The 16,982-nt window shown below is 40.9% G+C and overlaps 1 protein-coding gene across 2 annotated transcripts in view; it reads right to left on the minus strand.

Annotated features, from left to right (window-relative positions):
* The window catches only part of LOC149317893 (26S proteasome non-ATPase regulatory subunit 1), a 141,296-nt gene that overhangs the window by 39,777 nt on the left and 84,537 nt on the right, over positions 1-16,982 (minus strand). The window contains exons 17-19 of one of the 2 annotated variants that reach the window (XM_089508619.1): positions 9,060-9,174; positions 4,138-4,254; positions 2,394-2,411 (exon numbers count right to left, since the gene is read on the minus strand). In XM_089508619.1, the coding sequence (XP_089364745.1) occupies positions 2,394-2,411; positions 4,138-4,254; positions 9,060-9,174 (250 nt within the window). The remainder of the gene's footprint in view (positions 1-2,393; positions 2,412-4,137; positions 4,255-9,059; positions 9,175-16,982) is intronic. The other variant, XM_089508620.1, reaches the window with a different exon arrangement.

The raw sequence follows: 16,982 nt of genomic DNA on the forward strand, positions 1-16,982 counted from the left end.
GGCAGCTGTTTTCCTGGCATGCTCCAGCAGCTTGCCAGTTGTTTATCTTCACACAAGCTTCCAAGTTTACTCTGCACGCTTATTCTTGCATCAACACACACTGCATCAAAGAGCAGTGGAGTCTCCTTCTTTGGAGGTTTTTAAACAGAGGCTGGATGGCCATCTGCTGGGAGTGCTTTGATGGTGTTTTCCTGAATGGCAAAATGGGATTGAACTGGTTGGCTCTTGTGGTCTCTTCTACCTCTATGATTCCATTATTCCCCTTTGTGCGTATGTGTATGAGTGAGGTGTATATTTTAGATTGAACACCTTTGGCAGGACTGGCTGTTTTTTCTTGTTGTTTTACCTGTAAAGCACTATGTACATTGATGGTGCTATATAAAACAATGATCATCATCAAAAAGTGGTACTACTAATAACACTGCATTCAAAGGCAGAAGCTGACTTCTGATTTCTCAACTAAATGTAATATGCAAAGGAATAAACGGTTGTTGTGTATAAGGGAGTTATCAACCGGTGTCCTTACCATATAACGTGGAATTGGATCAACTCTGAAAAACATCTGCCAAGGCCTTTCATTGCAGGCATCTTGCTTAGTGATTTTATATAAACAGGGAAGCCTAGAAATGTGGAAGTTCTCATATGACTTCTGCTGCAGGTGTACCATTTTAAGCTTAAAACATACTCAAGAAGCAATGTATTATTTAGAGATAGAATTTCACCTTTTAAACTGTTGAAACAACTTGACAAAAGAAGTCCTTCCCAGAAAATACCACAATGAGCTGCCAAGGGGGAAATACTTTTAAAAAGAAAAATTAATGGGGGGGGGGGAGTTTTACTCTTTTGTACATTTTGCAGTTTGCTATAGAAACTGGAATGGTAGAAAATGACTTGTGGCTTTTTGTGATGACAAACCATTACAAAACCTTCATACCAGACTATTAATTTGTATGAACTAAGGCCAATATCCGTGCACCTAGACAACATTCTCTCTCACTGGTATCCAGTCTTGTCTTATAAATGTAAAAATAAAAGAAAAACACTAAATATGTGGGTTAATTTCCTAAAGAGCAACACTTCCGAGAAAGTTTGAGCAAGGAGCAAACTGAAATATGAGTCACCAAATCAGACGATGCATCAGAAAAAGGGAAAGTCCATTTTAGGCTGGCAGAGGATGAAATACTACTTGACTCAGAAAATGGATGGCCTTTCCAGAGCTGGGAAAAGTTACCTTGTTTAAACTACAACTCCCAGAATCCCCCGGCCCACACACACACCTGCTCCAAATCTAGACTAGGAAGGACATGAAAGCCTAAATGCAAAACCAGAAGATGAGACTTGGAGCTGGAAGCTGGACTCAGAAGTTAATTAGACAAATGGAAGATGAGAGCCATAGTGGTGCAGTGGTTGACTGTTGGGCTAGGACTTCAGGAGACTAGGGTTCAAATCCTGAGAAAACATACTCTCTCATCCTAAAAAAAAAACAATGATAAAACCTTCTCTGAAGAAATCTGGCCAAGAAGATCTTAGGACAGGGTTAAGTTGGAGCCAACTTGAAGGCAAAAGATCCAGCATGGTGTTCAAGTGTTGGATTAGGACTCCAAGAGACCAAAGTTCAAATTCCTGCTCACCCACCAAAACCATCGGGTAGCCTTGAGCAAGCCACATTCAGCCTAAGAGGAAGGCAATGGCAAATCTTTCCTGAAGAAATATCACCAAGAAAACCCTATGATATTAACAAGAACAAATATGGAAAGCCATTTTACACACATCCCAGGCTTGTTATTGACGTTTTGTCACTAGCAATGGGAAATTAATGCCCCTACCATTCAGCAGCTATCAGGACTCTGGCCCCCATTCTGTAACACCATTCTCAGTAATGGACTTAAAATAAAAATAAAAAATCTTTTTGAACACGATGGCTGGACGCATCAAGCCAACACTTATGCACCAGAAGCCTCCTTGTTTGTTTTGCAAGGAGCTCTGCTATTTTCATAAATTGTACATGGATCAACACCCAGTAAATTAAGGTAATGACTCAGCCAATTGTCCATTTGTGCTGTGCACATGAACTTGGGCCTTTCAGAAAGAGCTTTAATCTATCTCTATTTAGCTTTTCCTTGTCTTGAGGTTGAGTCACAAAGCCAGATAACTGTGTAATGTGAATACTCATTAGTTTCCTATTTCCATCTCTGATATCCTGCACCTTCAGCATAAATGTTTGTCCCTATTACATAAATGCTCCCATTAGCTGCCAAACAAAGCAATGACATGTAATAAAAATCAGAAAAGAAAATAGTAAAACAAAGCACGCAGGCTAACTAAACAAGCTAATATTGCCATTTCAAATTGGGTTTCAAAATGGATTTTGGAACAGAAGCTGCCTTACTTACCTTATGGGATGACCTTTGCTGAGAGAAAAGCAAGGGAAGTATAGCACTGAGAAAATTACATTCCATGTTATTGACTGTAGTATTTCTTCTGGACAGACTGAGTGAGTTGGGTGCTGGGGACACTGCTCTAGAAATTGTACTCTGGGGCATTAATTTTTTATTCCTTGGGACACTATGCTCTGATGTCTCATTCTGCTCCTCCTTCACACTGATGTGAAATGCCGAAAGAGACTGTTCAGGGCTTTTGGCTTATGACCTATAAAGCCTGTATGGTTCAGGTCCAGATAATCTGAACCTGAAGCCTGACTGGGTTTTGAGATCTTCAAGGGAGGCCCTTCTCTCTCCATCCGACCACAACCACCCCAGGCACATTTGGTGGAAATAGGGGAGTTTAAAACATCACAACAGAAGAGATAAAAGCACAGTACACCATATTAAAAGATCCTTCCACCACATGAGTTTAAGAGCCAAAGGCTCCATCAACCTGAAGAAGCTGGGCACAAATCTAGAACTTCTGTATTCAAAGCAGACATTCTATTACTGAGCTATGACCCTTCTTGAATAGTGTTTACTACTCAACACACTGCAGCTCTTCTCATGCAGAGATAGTATCCTCTGAGATGCTTTTAAATTAGAGATGATGGGAACTGAATCTGCAGCCTTCTGCACAAAAAGCTTTACTCTCTGCATGTTTTCTTTTGCTGGTTTATCAGATCCGTACCAGTCAGCCTCTCCCTACTCCAACTGTGTTCAATCCAACATTCCAGAAGTTCACATGAATCCAAATTTGACCCATGCGCTCCTCAAAGCAATTACATTCCTATGTGCACACAGAGTATTCAGCCAAGTGGAGCCTCTGTATCCACAGGGTTACAAAATTTGATGCTATAAAATCCTGAACTGTTGAACTGGAAAATCTAACCTGGACTACTTTAGGTAAAAACGATGCAATTACATAGGTTTGCCTGGATTACCTACCAGGCAAACTGGGGGTCAACAGTGAATCAGTAAGAACAGAATTTAACAAGACTAGCATGCTGCTTCCTGTTTAAAATGAAAAGGAGAACACTAAGGTGAAACTAAATTAAGATTACAGAACCTCAGAAAAATTAATGATGCAGTACAGGCAATGTCTTGAAGCAGCCAACTCCATATTTAATAAATAACTGAGAAATCCTGTACATATCTCAAAGTGCTACTGAGTAATGTCTCCAGTAGCTCCTAATCCATTTTTCAATGCATATCATCTAAAACAGGGCTGAAGCTTGTGATAAATCTCCATGATTACAGACTGAAGTATTCGTTCACCGAAGTGCACACTATAAAATGAAAGAACTTCTGTTCAACAGTGGTATGGACATGTCTGGCAAATAGAAAGGAACCATGCTGTCAAACCCTCAGCAGTTCCCCAACCCTGCTCTAAAGAAGGAAAAGCTGTTGTCCTTTGCTCTCTGCCTCTTCAGAAAAGTGAGACAAGTGCAATTTATGTGTTCAGATTTCAGAGCAAATGTGTTATACTGATGCTAGATACTCAAGCACCTTTGTATAATTTACTTTGTATAATTTACTGAGCTCAGAGCATTTGGGGGGAGGGGAGGATTAAGTTTTCAAAGCTCATCAGCAAGTGTTCCTCAGAGAAAGCTGACTGTCAAAAACTGCTGCTGGAGGGCTGTGGACACTTTATCTTCTTCAGCCAAAGGCCGTTTCTCTTGTATACTTCTCTGGCTGAAGATCCATCACTCACCTTTGGACAGAGGATCTCTGTCTGCTGGATCATGATAAGGGCAGATGCAATCAGCGCGCCTTGACGCACATAGTTCACCGGATCATTTGTCATCGGCTCCAGCAAATTAATTGCTTCCTATCAGAGAGAGAAAAGAAAGCACACAGATTATTAACCTTACTACTCTTCAAGCACCAGGCTTTCATCAGGATTACTAGATTATGATTCCTATGATTCCTCAAGCACTGCGACTGATGTGTTTTGCCTGTCATGTGGATAACAGAGAAATAAATAGTATGAAAACAGTGGGGGTTTTTTTTAGAAGCACTTGCTCAGTTTATGTTCAAAAGTTCAAGAATAAGTCAGATCTAACGCTTTGCTTAAGGGAATCTGCATTCCTTGGAAATGTACCTGTGAGAACTATTAAGTAAGAATGAATTTCATGTCAGAAATGATACCAATGTTAGGGGTTTTTTTTTGCTGTGTGTTCAGTACCACCAGTCTCAGGGCTACTTCTGATAAATTGCAATTGCACCCACCCCCACTTTCACCATCCTCATAGAGCAGACTCTGAACTGTACCTCCAAAATCTTAGCAGGGTCAGAGCGGTGTATAGAAAATGTGATCAGCCCTTGCAATACATGCAAGTCCCAGACTACACAATATTTTTCAGGTCAAAACATGTATGGTTGAATCCCTTACTTCTTGAGAAATCAAAATTGTTAAGGCTTCCATGTGACGAAAGCTAACTTTTGGTACATAGGTATCAAGGTATCCTGATTACTAGAAATATCTGTCACTTGCCTATTTCTTCCTCCAAGGAGAAAGACTTAAAAGTGTGTTTCCAAATGTAAGATATTTCCATATTACCCAGAAATCTGGAATTTAGGTATGTGCATTTAAGCTTAACACACTCTGGAAGGACTGATTTATATCATTTATAACATTAAATACATGTTTACATCTAGCTATCAAAGCCCAGGACAAAAAAGATTACTTCACACATACAAAGTGATACAATCCAGTCTTACCACAGACCAAGCAAAGAAGGAATGTTGGGTTCTGGGGCTATTACTACCTCGCATGATTGAATTATAGTTGAGGGATTTCCTGAAGCAGGTATGCTTTTTAACATTTACATGAAACCGCTGGGAGAGATCATCCGGAGGCACGGGGCGTGGTGTTATCAGTACGCTGATGACACCCAAATATACTTCTCTGTGCCCCCGACTGAGGCAGTGACCAGGGATGGCATCTCTCCTCTGGATGCCTGTCTGGAGTCGGTAATGGGCTGGATGAGAGAAAACAGACTCAGTTTGAATCCAGAGAAAACGGAAGTGCTCATGATAGGTTCCCCGGGCCCGGGGATGGCTATTTCTCCATCTGTCCTGAACGGGATCTCGCTTCCTGTGAAGGACTCAGTTCGCAGTCTGGGTGTGCTCCTTGACTCGTCGCTCCACCTTACATCTCAGGTGGATGCGACAGTCAGGAGCACCTGTTATCAGTTTCGGCTGATACGCCAGCTGCGACCCTACCTGGGCCGGAGGGACCTTGAAACAGTAGTACATGCTCTGGTAACCTCTCGATTGGATTTCTGTAATGCGCTCTACATGGGGCAACCCTTGTACCATACTCGGAAGCTTCAATTGGTACAGAATATGGCAGCTAGACTGGTCACTGGATCTTCCAGGACCAGTCATATAACACCGGTTCTTAAAGACCTTCACTGGCTGCCTATTCGCTTCCGGGCGCAATACAAGGTGTTGGTTATTATCTATAAAGCTCTAAATGGCTTGGGCCCAGGGTACTTGGAGGACCACCTCTCTCCATACAATCCGCCCCGCACACTCAGGTCGTCCGGGAAGCAGTTGTTAAGAGTTCCGGAAGTGAGATATTCCACTAACACTCAGAGGGCCTGCTCCATCTCGGCCCCTAAGCTCTGGAACTCGCTTCCCGGCGAGCTCCGCTCAGCCACCTCTCTGGACCAATTTAAAAAGGGGCTTAAAACACACCTGTTCCAGCAGGCATACCCCTAATACTCCGAAGTACTCCCACCCTCCCCTCTCTGTTGCACTATTGTGCTAGCTGGAGATGTTAGTGTATTGTAGCAATTGCTGATGTTTTTTGACTAATGTTTTACTGTATGTTTTTATGGACTGTATGTTGTCAAACTTTTATATGCCGTTACCCGCCTTGATCGCTGGAAAGGCGGGCTACAAATAAAATTATTATTATTATTATTATTATTATTATTATAGTATGTGAATTCTGTACTTGCAAAATCAGCCCAAACTTATTTAATGAAGTCTTTAATCTTCAGGAGTGGACTAGATGACCCACTCAGTGAAGCCAATTCCACACTTTTAATTAAAGGCAGGCTGAAGCCAAGTACAACTCTGTCTTTTTTTAATGACTTTTTTTCACTGCACAAGCTTTCCAAAACTTTCATCCTAATTATGTAAAGTTGCCTTTTATAAGGCTGAGTTGTATTTTTGTGCATTTATTGGTCCATGCTTAATCTGTAAGGCTGCGTGAACTCACAGCTATATAAATAGAGGATGCAAGATGGAAGTGCCTCTTTGGTCTAACTAAAAGCTTAACTTCATTTCCAATCTCCTAAATTCTAACATATTAACTTAGCCTTTAAAATATGTTGATGTTGATACAAGCCCCAGAAGACATACTGATATAAACAGATGCCTGAGATCTCTTATTTTAGTAATAAACAATAAAAGTACAGAACTGCAGCCAGGCAGGTTCTATTATCCTGCCTATACAAATTACAGAGAAATAAAACAGACTCAAAGAGTATGTACCAATGGGTTGCCCATTTTTGTCCAGTGCAGGCAAACGTTGGCAATAAGCACAGTAATGAAATGTGCTATACTGCTCATCCTACATCACAGGTTCTCAAGCCTACATCACTCTCAGGAGGGATACTGGGCCCCTTCAAAGGGAGGCAAGGAGGGCCTGGACTTCCACAAGTTCAACACATTTCATAGGACACATGGGCCAAGGGGACTGATCAAATGGCAAGATGAAAGCTGTTTTGGATAGCATACTGGGAGAAAATATATATAACTCAAATAAATAAATAAATGAAATGACATTCTGGATTGCTGAGATCAGTTCTGGAAGATACTGTATACACTTGGCTATAAGTCGACTTCACATATACACCGAGGACAGGTTTTATGGACCAAACTATGGCTTTGATATGATCCCTGGATAAGTTAAGGGTAAAACTTAGGGGCATGTAACAAAGGATCTACAGGATGAAGCAAAGGAAAACAATGCCAAAGAACCTACAAAATTCCAAAACGGATGACTGTGTTCACACTAAAGGTTGGATGGATGAGAAAGCAGAGGGGGATCAGTGTTTTTAGGACAGATTACACTCTTGCCTTTCACCAGGGGATGGTTCCTTTTTAGTTAAAGCATAGTATTGCTATTGACCTGTAGATAAATCAACACAAGTTTTTTGACTAAAATTTCTAGATTTATACATGAGCATATACAGTAATCTACATACATGAAGGAAAGGGAAGAGAAAGATAGAAAAGAGTCCGAATGCAGTGGAATTACAAAGATCATGGCATAAAGAAGAAAGAGGGAGGGATGCAATGTGGAACAAAGACTGATCTCTCTCTAGTGAATACTCTGAGATACAGAAAATCTGGCTAGAGGAAAGGGAAGTTTATACAGAAGCAGGAAATGGCAGACATCAATCACATAGCAAGGTGGAGCAAGGCAAAGAAAGAGGTGGTCTGCAGGAGGCCTGTGTTTCCCCACAGAGAAGCACTGGCCCATGAAAGCCCCCATTTTGAGTCCACCTGAGATTAATGACTCTGACATGCCAGAGTGCTACTGTTTAAGTCTCTCTGTACAACTAAACAGTCTGCACAGTAACCTTCAATCCAGTTTACTACTTAAGGACATGGGAGAAAAGAAAGGTCCGCATGGGCTCACAGCATGCTTGTATTTTTATTTAGAGGCCCAGCTGAATGTAAGAGCTATAAACTGGGTTATAATGGCGTGTTGGAAGTCTCACTTGAGCAAAAGTAGTTTATCAATGGCAATCCTGTTAAAAATACTGGCTTATATTTTTGGATTTTCTGAAAGTTAGGGTCTAAACCAAGGTGCAACAACTGTCAAATTTTGCTTTTAAAGATCCCAGAAATACCCAGTAAGTGTAGGAATAGATCCTTTGAAGAAAAACTCAGTGATAGCTAACATTTTAATAATAAATTATTTGCATATCTCAAAATAAATGTTACACCTTTTTTTCAAAAATATTTTTGTCCATACGTATTTTCTCCCAAGGGACAGCATCAATCAACTACACTTATTTAAATCACACGACAACCCCATTTTTCTATTTTGCAGTCTTGATTTTCCACTGGAAAAAACGTTCCTTGGGAGAGAATCCTTCTGAGAGCTCAAAAGCTGAGGACCAATGTTCAATATGTCATGCAGGGTGCGCAGTGAGGGCAGAAGCTAATTTTTGCCAGAACAGTGAGCCACGTGGCATTTTCAACTAAAAACTGAGGGGGAAAGACTTCTGGAAGTGTCTACTTTTGATGTATTTTTTTTTACATTTTGATTGTCTGGTGGTATTTTAGAGGGACTTAATAAGTGTTAACAATGTGGAACCAACACATTTGAGGGAGAAATTGGCAGGGTTTGGAGGAATTTGAGGTAGTTTTTGCACCAATGTTTTTAAATTGGGGTGATCTGGGGTTTGGGACGGATTAAGAGCAAAAAAAAAAAAAGGGGGGGGGGAGGAGCGGTCCAGGACCATATGTAGCACTTTCCCGATCCCTATTGTAGTTTCTGGTGTGATGAACCTACTGGATAGCTGGTCTTTCTGAAGCTCCTTCCAACCTTAATGGAACCTTAATGGAAGAGGAGGTATAAAAAGCCAGGGGATGGTTTAACCTTACCTTGTTTCCTGTCCCAGCACAGCAGATGCCCAGAGCCATGGCTGCCCCATAACGGACATGGGGGTTATAACTTTCTGACAACAAGGAAACCACACTTGGACACTGTTCAGGAGTCCTGAAAAAGAAAACAAACAGAATCGTTATATTTTACTGGACTTTAGAGACCACTGCATCTTTTGATGTGAAAACTACCAAAGTCCTGCAATCCGATTGAAGGTGACCTGCATTTTATTTTGGCTAAAGAGAATGTGAGTTTGCTGCAGCCTCCCAAGGCAACTCTGACTACTTACATAAATAAGAAGGTGAAGCGAACTGAAGGTCATAGTTAAGACAAGCAGCACCAGGCCTCTTTCTGAAGGGTTTGAGGACTATAAATTGGATCACAGTTTGAGGACTATAAACTGACTCATATGAAGCTACTTGTCACCTTGTTTTCAAACAACAGCTCGAAAGCTGGCAAAAAATGAGCTGCTGTGGAGATGGGAAGAGACAAGACTTTGCACAAATGAAGCAAGCTATTATTCACAGTGGTGGAGATTTTAAGGCTGGTGTACCAACACCTTTGCATTTTGCAAAGGGATCTTGCAGCACTTTTGACGCTGAAAGAAAATAAAATGGTAGCATAAACTTTTGTAGATATAAGTGTACTTCCTCAGATGCATCTGAGACTTAAGTCTACGAAAACTCACATTACTAACTTCTTTCTCTCGGTTAGTTTCAAAGGTGCTACAACATCCCTTTGCATACTGATCCAGACTAACATTGCTATATGTTTGCATTTTATGACCTTTGTATTTTGAATGCTTTAGCAACTATTCATCAAGGAGCTTCTTATAAAATGAGCAATACTATCTTTATTTGTTTTTAGTGTTTTGTGTAGAATGGGTCATAGAACATTAGAACCAAGATCTACTTTCATTAATTGAACAACTGAGGTGGGGGGGGGGGAACCTTCATTTTATGAGCAAGCTTTTAAAACGAATTCCTCAAAAGCAGAAGGATTTCAAAACAAGCTTTATATGACGGGATTATTCCCAAACTGTTAATGTCAGCAAGGTCTTCAGGCAGGTCACCAAAGATTTTTTTTCTCCTTTAAAGGTTTCTGACTTAATTATTTCAGTAGGCAAATCCTACAATAATGAATGGGTGGTCTTAAAGTAAAAGTGCTAAAGGAGCGGGAAACAGACAGTAAAATCTGGTATTTGAAAAACCAATAAAAATGGAGAAAGAAACCTTCCAGTTGAGTGATGAAGGGAATTTATAATAATAATAAAAAATGATGTAAACTCAATTGGCAAAACATTAGTGACAGCCCACCCCCTGATCCCTAGTCCTAGTACATCAGCCAGTCCAGTCTTTGCTAAGTCTCCAGTACTCTACAAATGTCCAGAGGGGTAGTAGCCCTGTTAGATTGTTCCTGCAAAAACAAGTCTGAATGAACCTCAAAGATTAATAAAATTTATTACGGAGTAAGTTTTCATGGACATTGTCCACTTCATCAAATGCAAAGAAGACATACTCCACAGCCACAGTCGACCTTACTTCAAAGACAGTGGCCTTGTCCTTCACACTTATATACTACTCCAGGTCAAACTCGGGAAACCCAATCTTGAAAAGGAGTCCCAAAGTAGAGAGCAGGATGCGAGGGTGTCTATGCATCCCAACCTCTACTACCAAACGTGAGGACCTCCTCCTCTCCTGAAGGAGGGTTTTTCCTCTCATGACACCACCATAGCATCAAATGTGGGGACCTTCCCGATGCCCTCGTGGTTCCTATGGGATAATTTATGCACCAACTCCCACCACTGGACACCACCACCCTTGAATAACTGTGGCCACCACAAACACAATGTGTATGAATTCAAGCATTCCCCAAACCCTTATGCAACATTCTCAGAGGCACACAAAAATTATTAAACTGAAGTTCAACATAAAGATTACTTATTTAAAATTTCAAAATCTTGACTGACCAAAGCTGCATCTACACTGCAGAATTAATGCAGCGTGGCCCTGCCATGGCCCAATGCTGTGGAATTCTGGGACTTGTAGTTTAGCCTTTTCCGTCAGAGCACTCTGGTGGCACAACAAACCATGAATCTCAGGATTCCATAGGATGGATCCATGAACGTTAAAGGAGTGTCAAACTGCATTAATTCTACAGTGTGGCAGCAGTCTCTTACTTGCATCTCATTCATATTCCTAAGTGTGACACTTATCTTTCTCACTTGTCTGTCTGTCTATCTATCTATCTATCTATCTATCTATCTATCTATCTATCTAAATCAAACCTCTATCACTTACTCTCACTCCTCACATTGACACACTACATGCACTTCAACACTATCTGACCCCATCCTCATGTGGATTAATTTTGTTTTAATTTTTTTGTTTTATTTATATACTGCTATTCCAAAGATCATAGCGGTGAACAGCAAGTAAGCTAATTAGCAAGTAAGCTAATTTGCCCCCAACAGTCTGGGTACTCATTTTAGCGACCTCCTCGGAAGGATGCAAGCCTGAGTCGAGCTTCGGCCCTTTTTCTGGTCTTGAACTCGCAACCTTGTGGTTTTGAGTGAATGGCTGCAGTACAGGCATTGAACCACTGCGCCACCAGGGCTCCCTACATTCATTTCTTCCCCCCACCACAGGCTAGTTTCATTGCAAAACTGGACCTGCAACTTCATCTCCATACACAAAGGGTTTGTAATTTGTATTGACATCCTCACACACCAATGGTGTGTGGGTGTGTGTGAGTGTGTGTGTGTGTCTGGCTTCCACACCACCAAATACATCTGAAGAAGTAGACTGAAGTCTACCAAAGCTCATGCTGCCAATTTCTTTCTTTCAGTTAGTCTCAAAGGTGCTACAAGATCTCTCTATGTTCTCATTCCTCACTGTCCAGCTGTTACATACGCCAACTTTTTAAAATCCTATTCAAACAGCCAACAGCTTGTCACTCCCAACAGTTACTATAAAAATGGTACATGCATATTCAGCACAATTGTCTTTTCTTGTCTGCGCATGATATGTACAAAGTCTCACTTTAATCATCTTGGCTTCTAGGCATATACCTAATCTATGCAGACCACATGTGCAAAGAAATGTCTCTTTTAGTCTGCACCCATAATATGCAGATTCATACACAGATAAAGGAGTAAGATCTTCTGACAATGAGTAACTGATAGTAAGTGTTTGTCTCTCCAGTCTTGTTGAATAATCACAAGGTGGATTTCCTAAGAAAATTGTTGCTGTTGTGTGCTTTCAACTAGTTTCTGATTTATGGCGACTCTAAGGTGAACTTATCACAGGGTTTTCTTGCCAAGATTTGTTCAGCAGAGGTTTGCCACTGCCTTCCCCTGAGGATGAGAGAGTGTGACTTGCCCAAGGTCACCCAGCAGGTTTCATGAAAATTACTAAGTACCAATGTGGTGGTGATAACTTCATAAATGTCATCATCACATTGAAAATTAGTTATGCAAAACAGTTCCTTGTGGTATCACTTCATACAGATATTCAAAATAATTGTGTCAAGTACTGTTTCCCATATTGTCCTTAGGGAGCTACCCAAATCAAATTCCACTGGCTTTCTTCTGCACTTAAGTTTTCCACAACTCAAGAAAAAGGTCTTACATACTGTATATACTCAACTATAAGTCGACCCCATGTATAAGTCAAGGGCAGGTTTTGGGTCAAAAATTATGGATTTTGATATGCCCCATGGATAAGTCGAGGGCAAAACTTAGGGACATGTAAAAGGTGAAGCAAAGGAAAATGATGCCAAAGAATTTACAAAATTGTGGCAAGCATAACAGTTTGTGCTCACCCTAAAGGTTGGATGGATGAGAGTAGAGATGGTAGCTGCTTCTTTTAGGTGCTCCCAGGATGGACAAAGTGCTTGCCTTTTGCCTCTCTACTCAGACAAAGGAGGGACTGACTATCTATCTATCTATCTATCTATCTATCTATCTATCTATCTATATCTGAGTTAAAGTACAGGACTTACATTGACCCATGGATAAATCGACTCATGTTTTCTGGGTCAATTTTTTGAACAAAATTTCTAGACTGATACATGAGAATATACAGTATATGGTTGTTGATGCTATTATTAATTGCAAGTGAGACAAGTTGAAATGTTTTTCAATAGGATATTTTTTGCTTCTGTTTCAAGAAAGACTTCTGTTGTTGTTGTTATTTGCTGTCAATTCAACTTTGACTTATGACGATCCTATGAATGGTCCAACAAGCCTCAACTGTTCTGCTCAGGTCTTGCAAACACAAGGGCTACATTCTTCGATTAAGTCTATCCACCTGTGACAGCTCTTCCATTTTTTCTTACTGCCTTTAACTTTACCAATTATTAACATTTTTCCTACTGTGTCATAGCCTCTCATGATACAAAGACCAACATCCTCAGTTTAGTCATTCTGGCTGCCCAAATCATATATTTGCTTCCACAGAACTATCCTCCAGCACCACAGTTTAAATTCTCTTCCTCTCTGTTTTCTTCACTATCCGTCTTTCATAACCATATGCAGAAATCAGAAATGTCATGGAAGGTTCTGACTTTGGTATTCAATGATATATCTCTGCACTTGAGGAACTTACCTAGTTCCTTCATAGCTGTCCTTCCTGGTCCTTCTCTTGGCCCAAACAAAGATACAGAAAATCTATAAATATCTTGTACGCTATATCACTATAAGGTTCAACCATTTTATTGTGTCATCAGCTTTCAGGGATGAAATTCCATCCATCAGATACAAAGGTGGAAATCATGAGACAATCCTCTTAAATATCTTGAGAAGGTAGAAATCTAAAGACATCACATTGCTCCTCTGAAGAAGAGATGACCTTTCAAGAGGGAGCAAAAGCTGCATATCTGTGTGAACTGAGGTGATAAAGCCTATGATCTAATCCCAACATGGAAGAGGCAGCCACACACCTTTGAGCATGGTGCAAACATTTAATTTTCACTCCAGCCAGAAGCCTAGCCCCCTGCCCATGCCAAAAATAGCTATTTGCCTGATGCACAGGACAAATAATGAAAATATTTGAGGCAAATCTATGTATTCAAAAGCCACCCACACAATACATAACTCCTCATAGAAAGAAGGCTGGATTTCTTATGTCCAGAATAAGATTTGATATCCCTACATTTCTATTTTATAAGTCTCACAATACTTTCAGAGGGGGGCTATCTTCAGCCTGTGACACAATCTACAGAAAGAAGTTGCCAGATAAAAAGAATCACTTTAAAAGACACTATGTTCCAAATTTAATGTAAAGAAAATACCACATTTTTCAGTGGGTGACATATTTAGGCACTATGTCCATCATGCATTCAGAAGAAAAGTGGAGACAGTAGTGCTCACTCTGCCTGCTCCTGTCCCATCATCAGGCTTATTGCTGGTACCCTCTCTATGCTGGGAAGGTAAATCTTTCCTCTACCTTTGGTGGCTCCAGAGGTTATCTGTGAGCTTGAACCTCCACAGCTCTAAATTGCATAGGTGAATGTAGAAGGTTTCCAACTGCTGGTGGTTTGCTTCCTAACATGCATAAAGCAAAGAAGTCAAAGATGAGGGGATGATCAGGCATGGCCAATGGTTTCACCCTTGTGCTTCTTTCTCATGTGATGAGGGAAGTCCTGGGGGAAGGGAGAATGCCCAAACAGGGCTATAGTCATTCAGAAACATAGCCATGTTAGTCTGGAATATCAGTGTGCAAGGGGATCTTGCAGCATCGTTTAGACTAACTGTGCAAAAGAAGTTGTAGCATGAGTTTTTATAATTTATAGATTCGGTTTACTTCCTCAGATGCATGGAGTGAACTGATGCCTAGGAAGGACCTTTGTAGACTGTATGTAGTATACCCATGGAAATGAAAAACCTATAGATATGGCACTGAGGTGACAAGTTCAGTTTTAACAATTCCAATCCCTCTGCACAGGGCTGTTACCAGCTAAGATATATGCTTTTAAGACACATCTTAAATTCAGTTTAAGAGACCAGCCATTTCTAGTTTCCACCCCCTTTCAACATTGCTTTGCCCACTAATAAAATTCAAATTCCTTCAAACTCCAAGTTAAACAAAACAGCAGTAAAGGATGGAGACCTTTCTCTGCCTAACAACCTGGGAAGCCATTGCCAGTCAAAGTACACAATCCTGGATTAGATGGAAACAGACCAGAAATAAGATAACTTCCGCTTCTGCATGAGCAACCTATCTGTGTTGTAGATGACCCTGAAGTACTGTAGGCGCTAGCTGGGAGTCAATCAAAACCCTTTCCCAGAGAAACCTTCACCCCAGAGCCATTTTCTAGACTTCTATGCATTTTAAATGCTTTGACTAGCCTGTGACTCACCATAGGGCTGGCTCCTGTTCAGGCTAAATGAGGTTGGAATGGCAGGTACCATTCTCAGCTTACGCAGAGCCACCCTGCTGTTAGGCAGATTTGTGAGGACAGTAGTAAATTGTCAATTATTTCATTGTATTTTTACCACTACAGGGGGTACCATTTGTATTTTCTGCTTGTGACATTGTGTGTGTCAGATGGATTTTTCATCATACAATCATGCTAATCACCTTTTCATCATTTCAGATCATTTGAAAGGGAGGAACATGAAAGTGCATCCTGCCCCAAAAAGTTGTATGGAGGTAAATTTAAAGGGAGATTTCTTCCCCGCTCATGTTTTTACAGGATGATTCTTAAAACACTTCCACACAGTAAGGAATGTTTATTTAATTGACTTCTTCACCTAATGCAGCTTCCCCCAATCTGGTGCCTTCCGATCCTGCTGGACTACAAATACATTTTCCTTAATCCCTTTACAAAGGCACTTAGGTTTATGGTGAAATCACTACATCTATATGACATAGTTAATATTAGTTATGTTATATTAACACTTCCTTGCAAGACACACTCAAATATCCATTAATGGTAGGAAAAGCACTCCAACTCAGACTTTCTCACAATATGGAAATTGCTATAAGCAAAAAAGTATTTTCCATGTAATTTGCACCTTACTGTCTGAAACAATAGCAGCAATTGTATATAACCGATTGGCATTCTAAGGGCATAACATCCCAAAAATATGAGAATGGGTCCTTTTTATAGCACAGCAAAGTGCAGGTCATATTACAAAACATCTGATGTCTTAGGGGCCATACACATAAGCAGAATACACAGGCCAATCCCATGATATCCCAACCACAGTTCTGCCCCCAGCCTGCCACACCAGGCTGCTCCATATAAATTGATCCTTGGCTACAGATGGGTGGGTGTTCACACACCCATCTGCCACTACACCATAGAGCCGCCAACAGCATGTACCCCTTTATCTACTGCCACCATCATGGCCCTCTCAGGAAACAAGATGGTGGCAGCAGGTAAGGCGATACCTGGCTTCATCCACATATCCAGGTGACCCCCTCCCAACAACACAGGGCATGACTGGGGCCTTTTCAGGAAATGCAATGGTGGCAGTAGTTTGGGGGGCACTAAATTATACCAGGGTAACAGTGCCTTGGGATCAGTTCAGAACTGCCAGATCAGCATCCAGTCTGGCTGATCCTGGCCCAGGGTTATTGGCCTGCAGGCCAGAGGGAACACAGGGCTTTTGGTCCATGCATTCAGCCTTTTTGAGGCCTAGAAATCTTGACTGATTTACCTGTGTTCAAGGAATGAGCTGTGGATCAAGTTGTCAACCAACTGTGCTGGAGAGCACCCTAGAGTCTGGCTCTGAATTAAGTATATAAAGATGGTGGGACATACTACCACCTCTCAGTTTGAGTTGAGTAAAACTGAAGTCAAAAGGAGAGAGCTTGCTGGGAATATCCACAAAGCAAGGACTGTTCAACACTTTGAGCACTTGATGCGCTAGATAGATTAGAGATAAAGCAGAGTAGGCTAGTGTCACACAGGCA

Source organism: Sceloporus occidentalis, unplaced genomic scaffold (genome assembly GCF_023333645.1).
Source record: "Sceloporus occidentalis isolate IW3139 unplaced genomic scaffold, rSceOcc1.0.p SCAF_2, whole genome shotgun sequence".
Classification (NCBI taxonomy): Eukaryota; Metazoa; Chordata; class Lepidosauria; order Squamata; family Phrynosomatidae; genus Sceloporus; species Sceloporus occidentalis.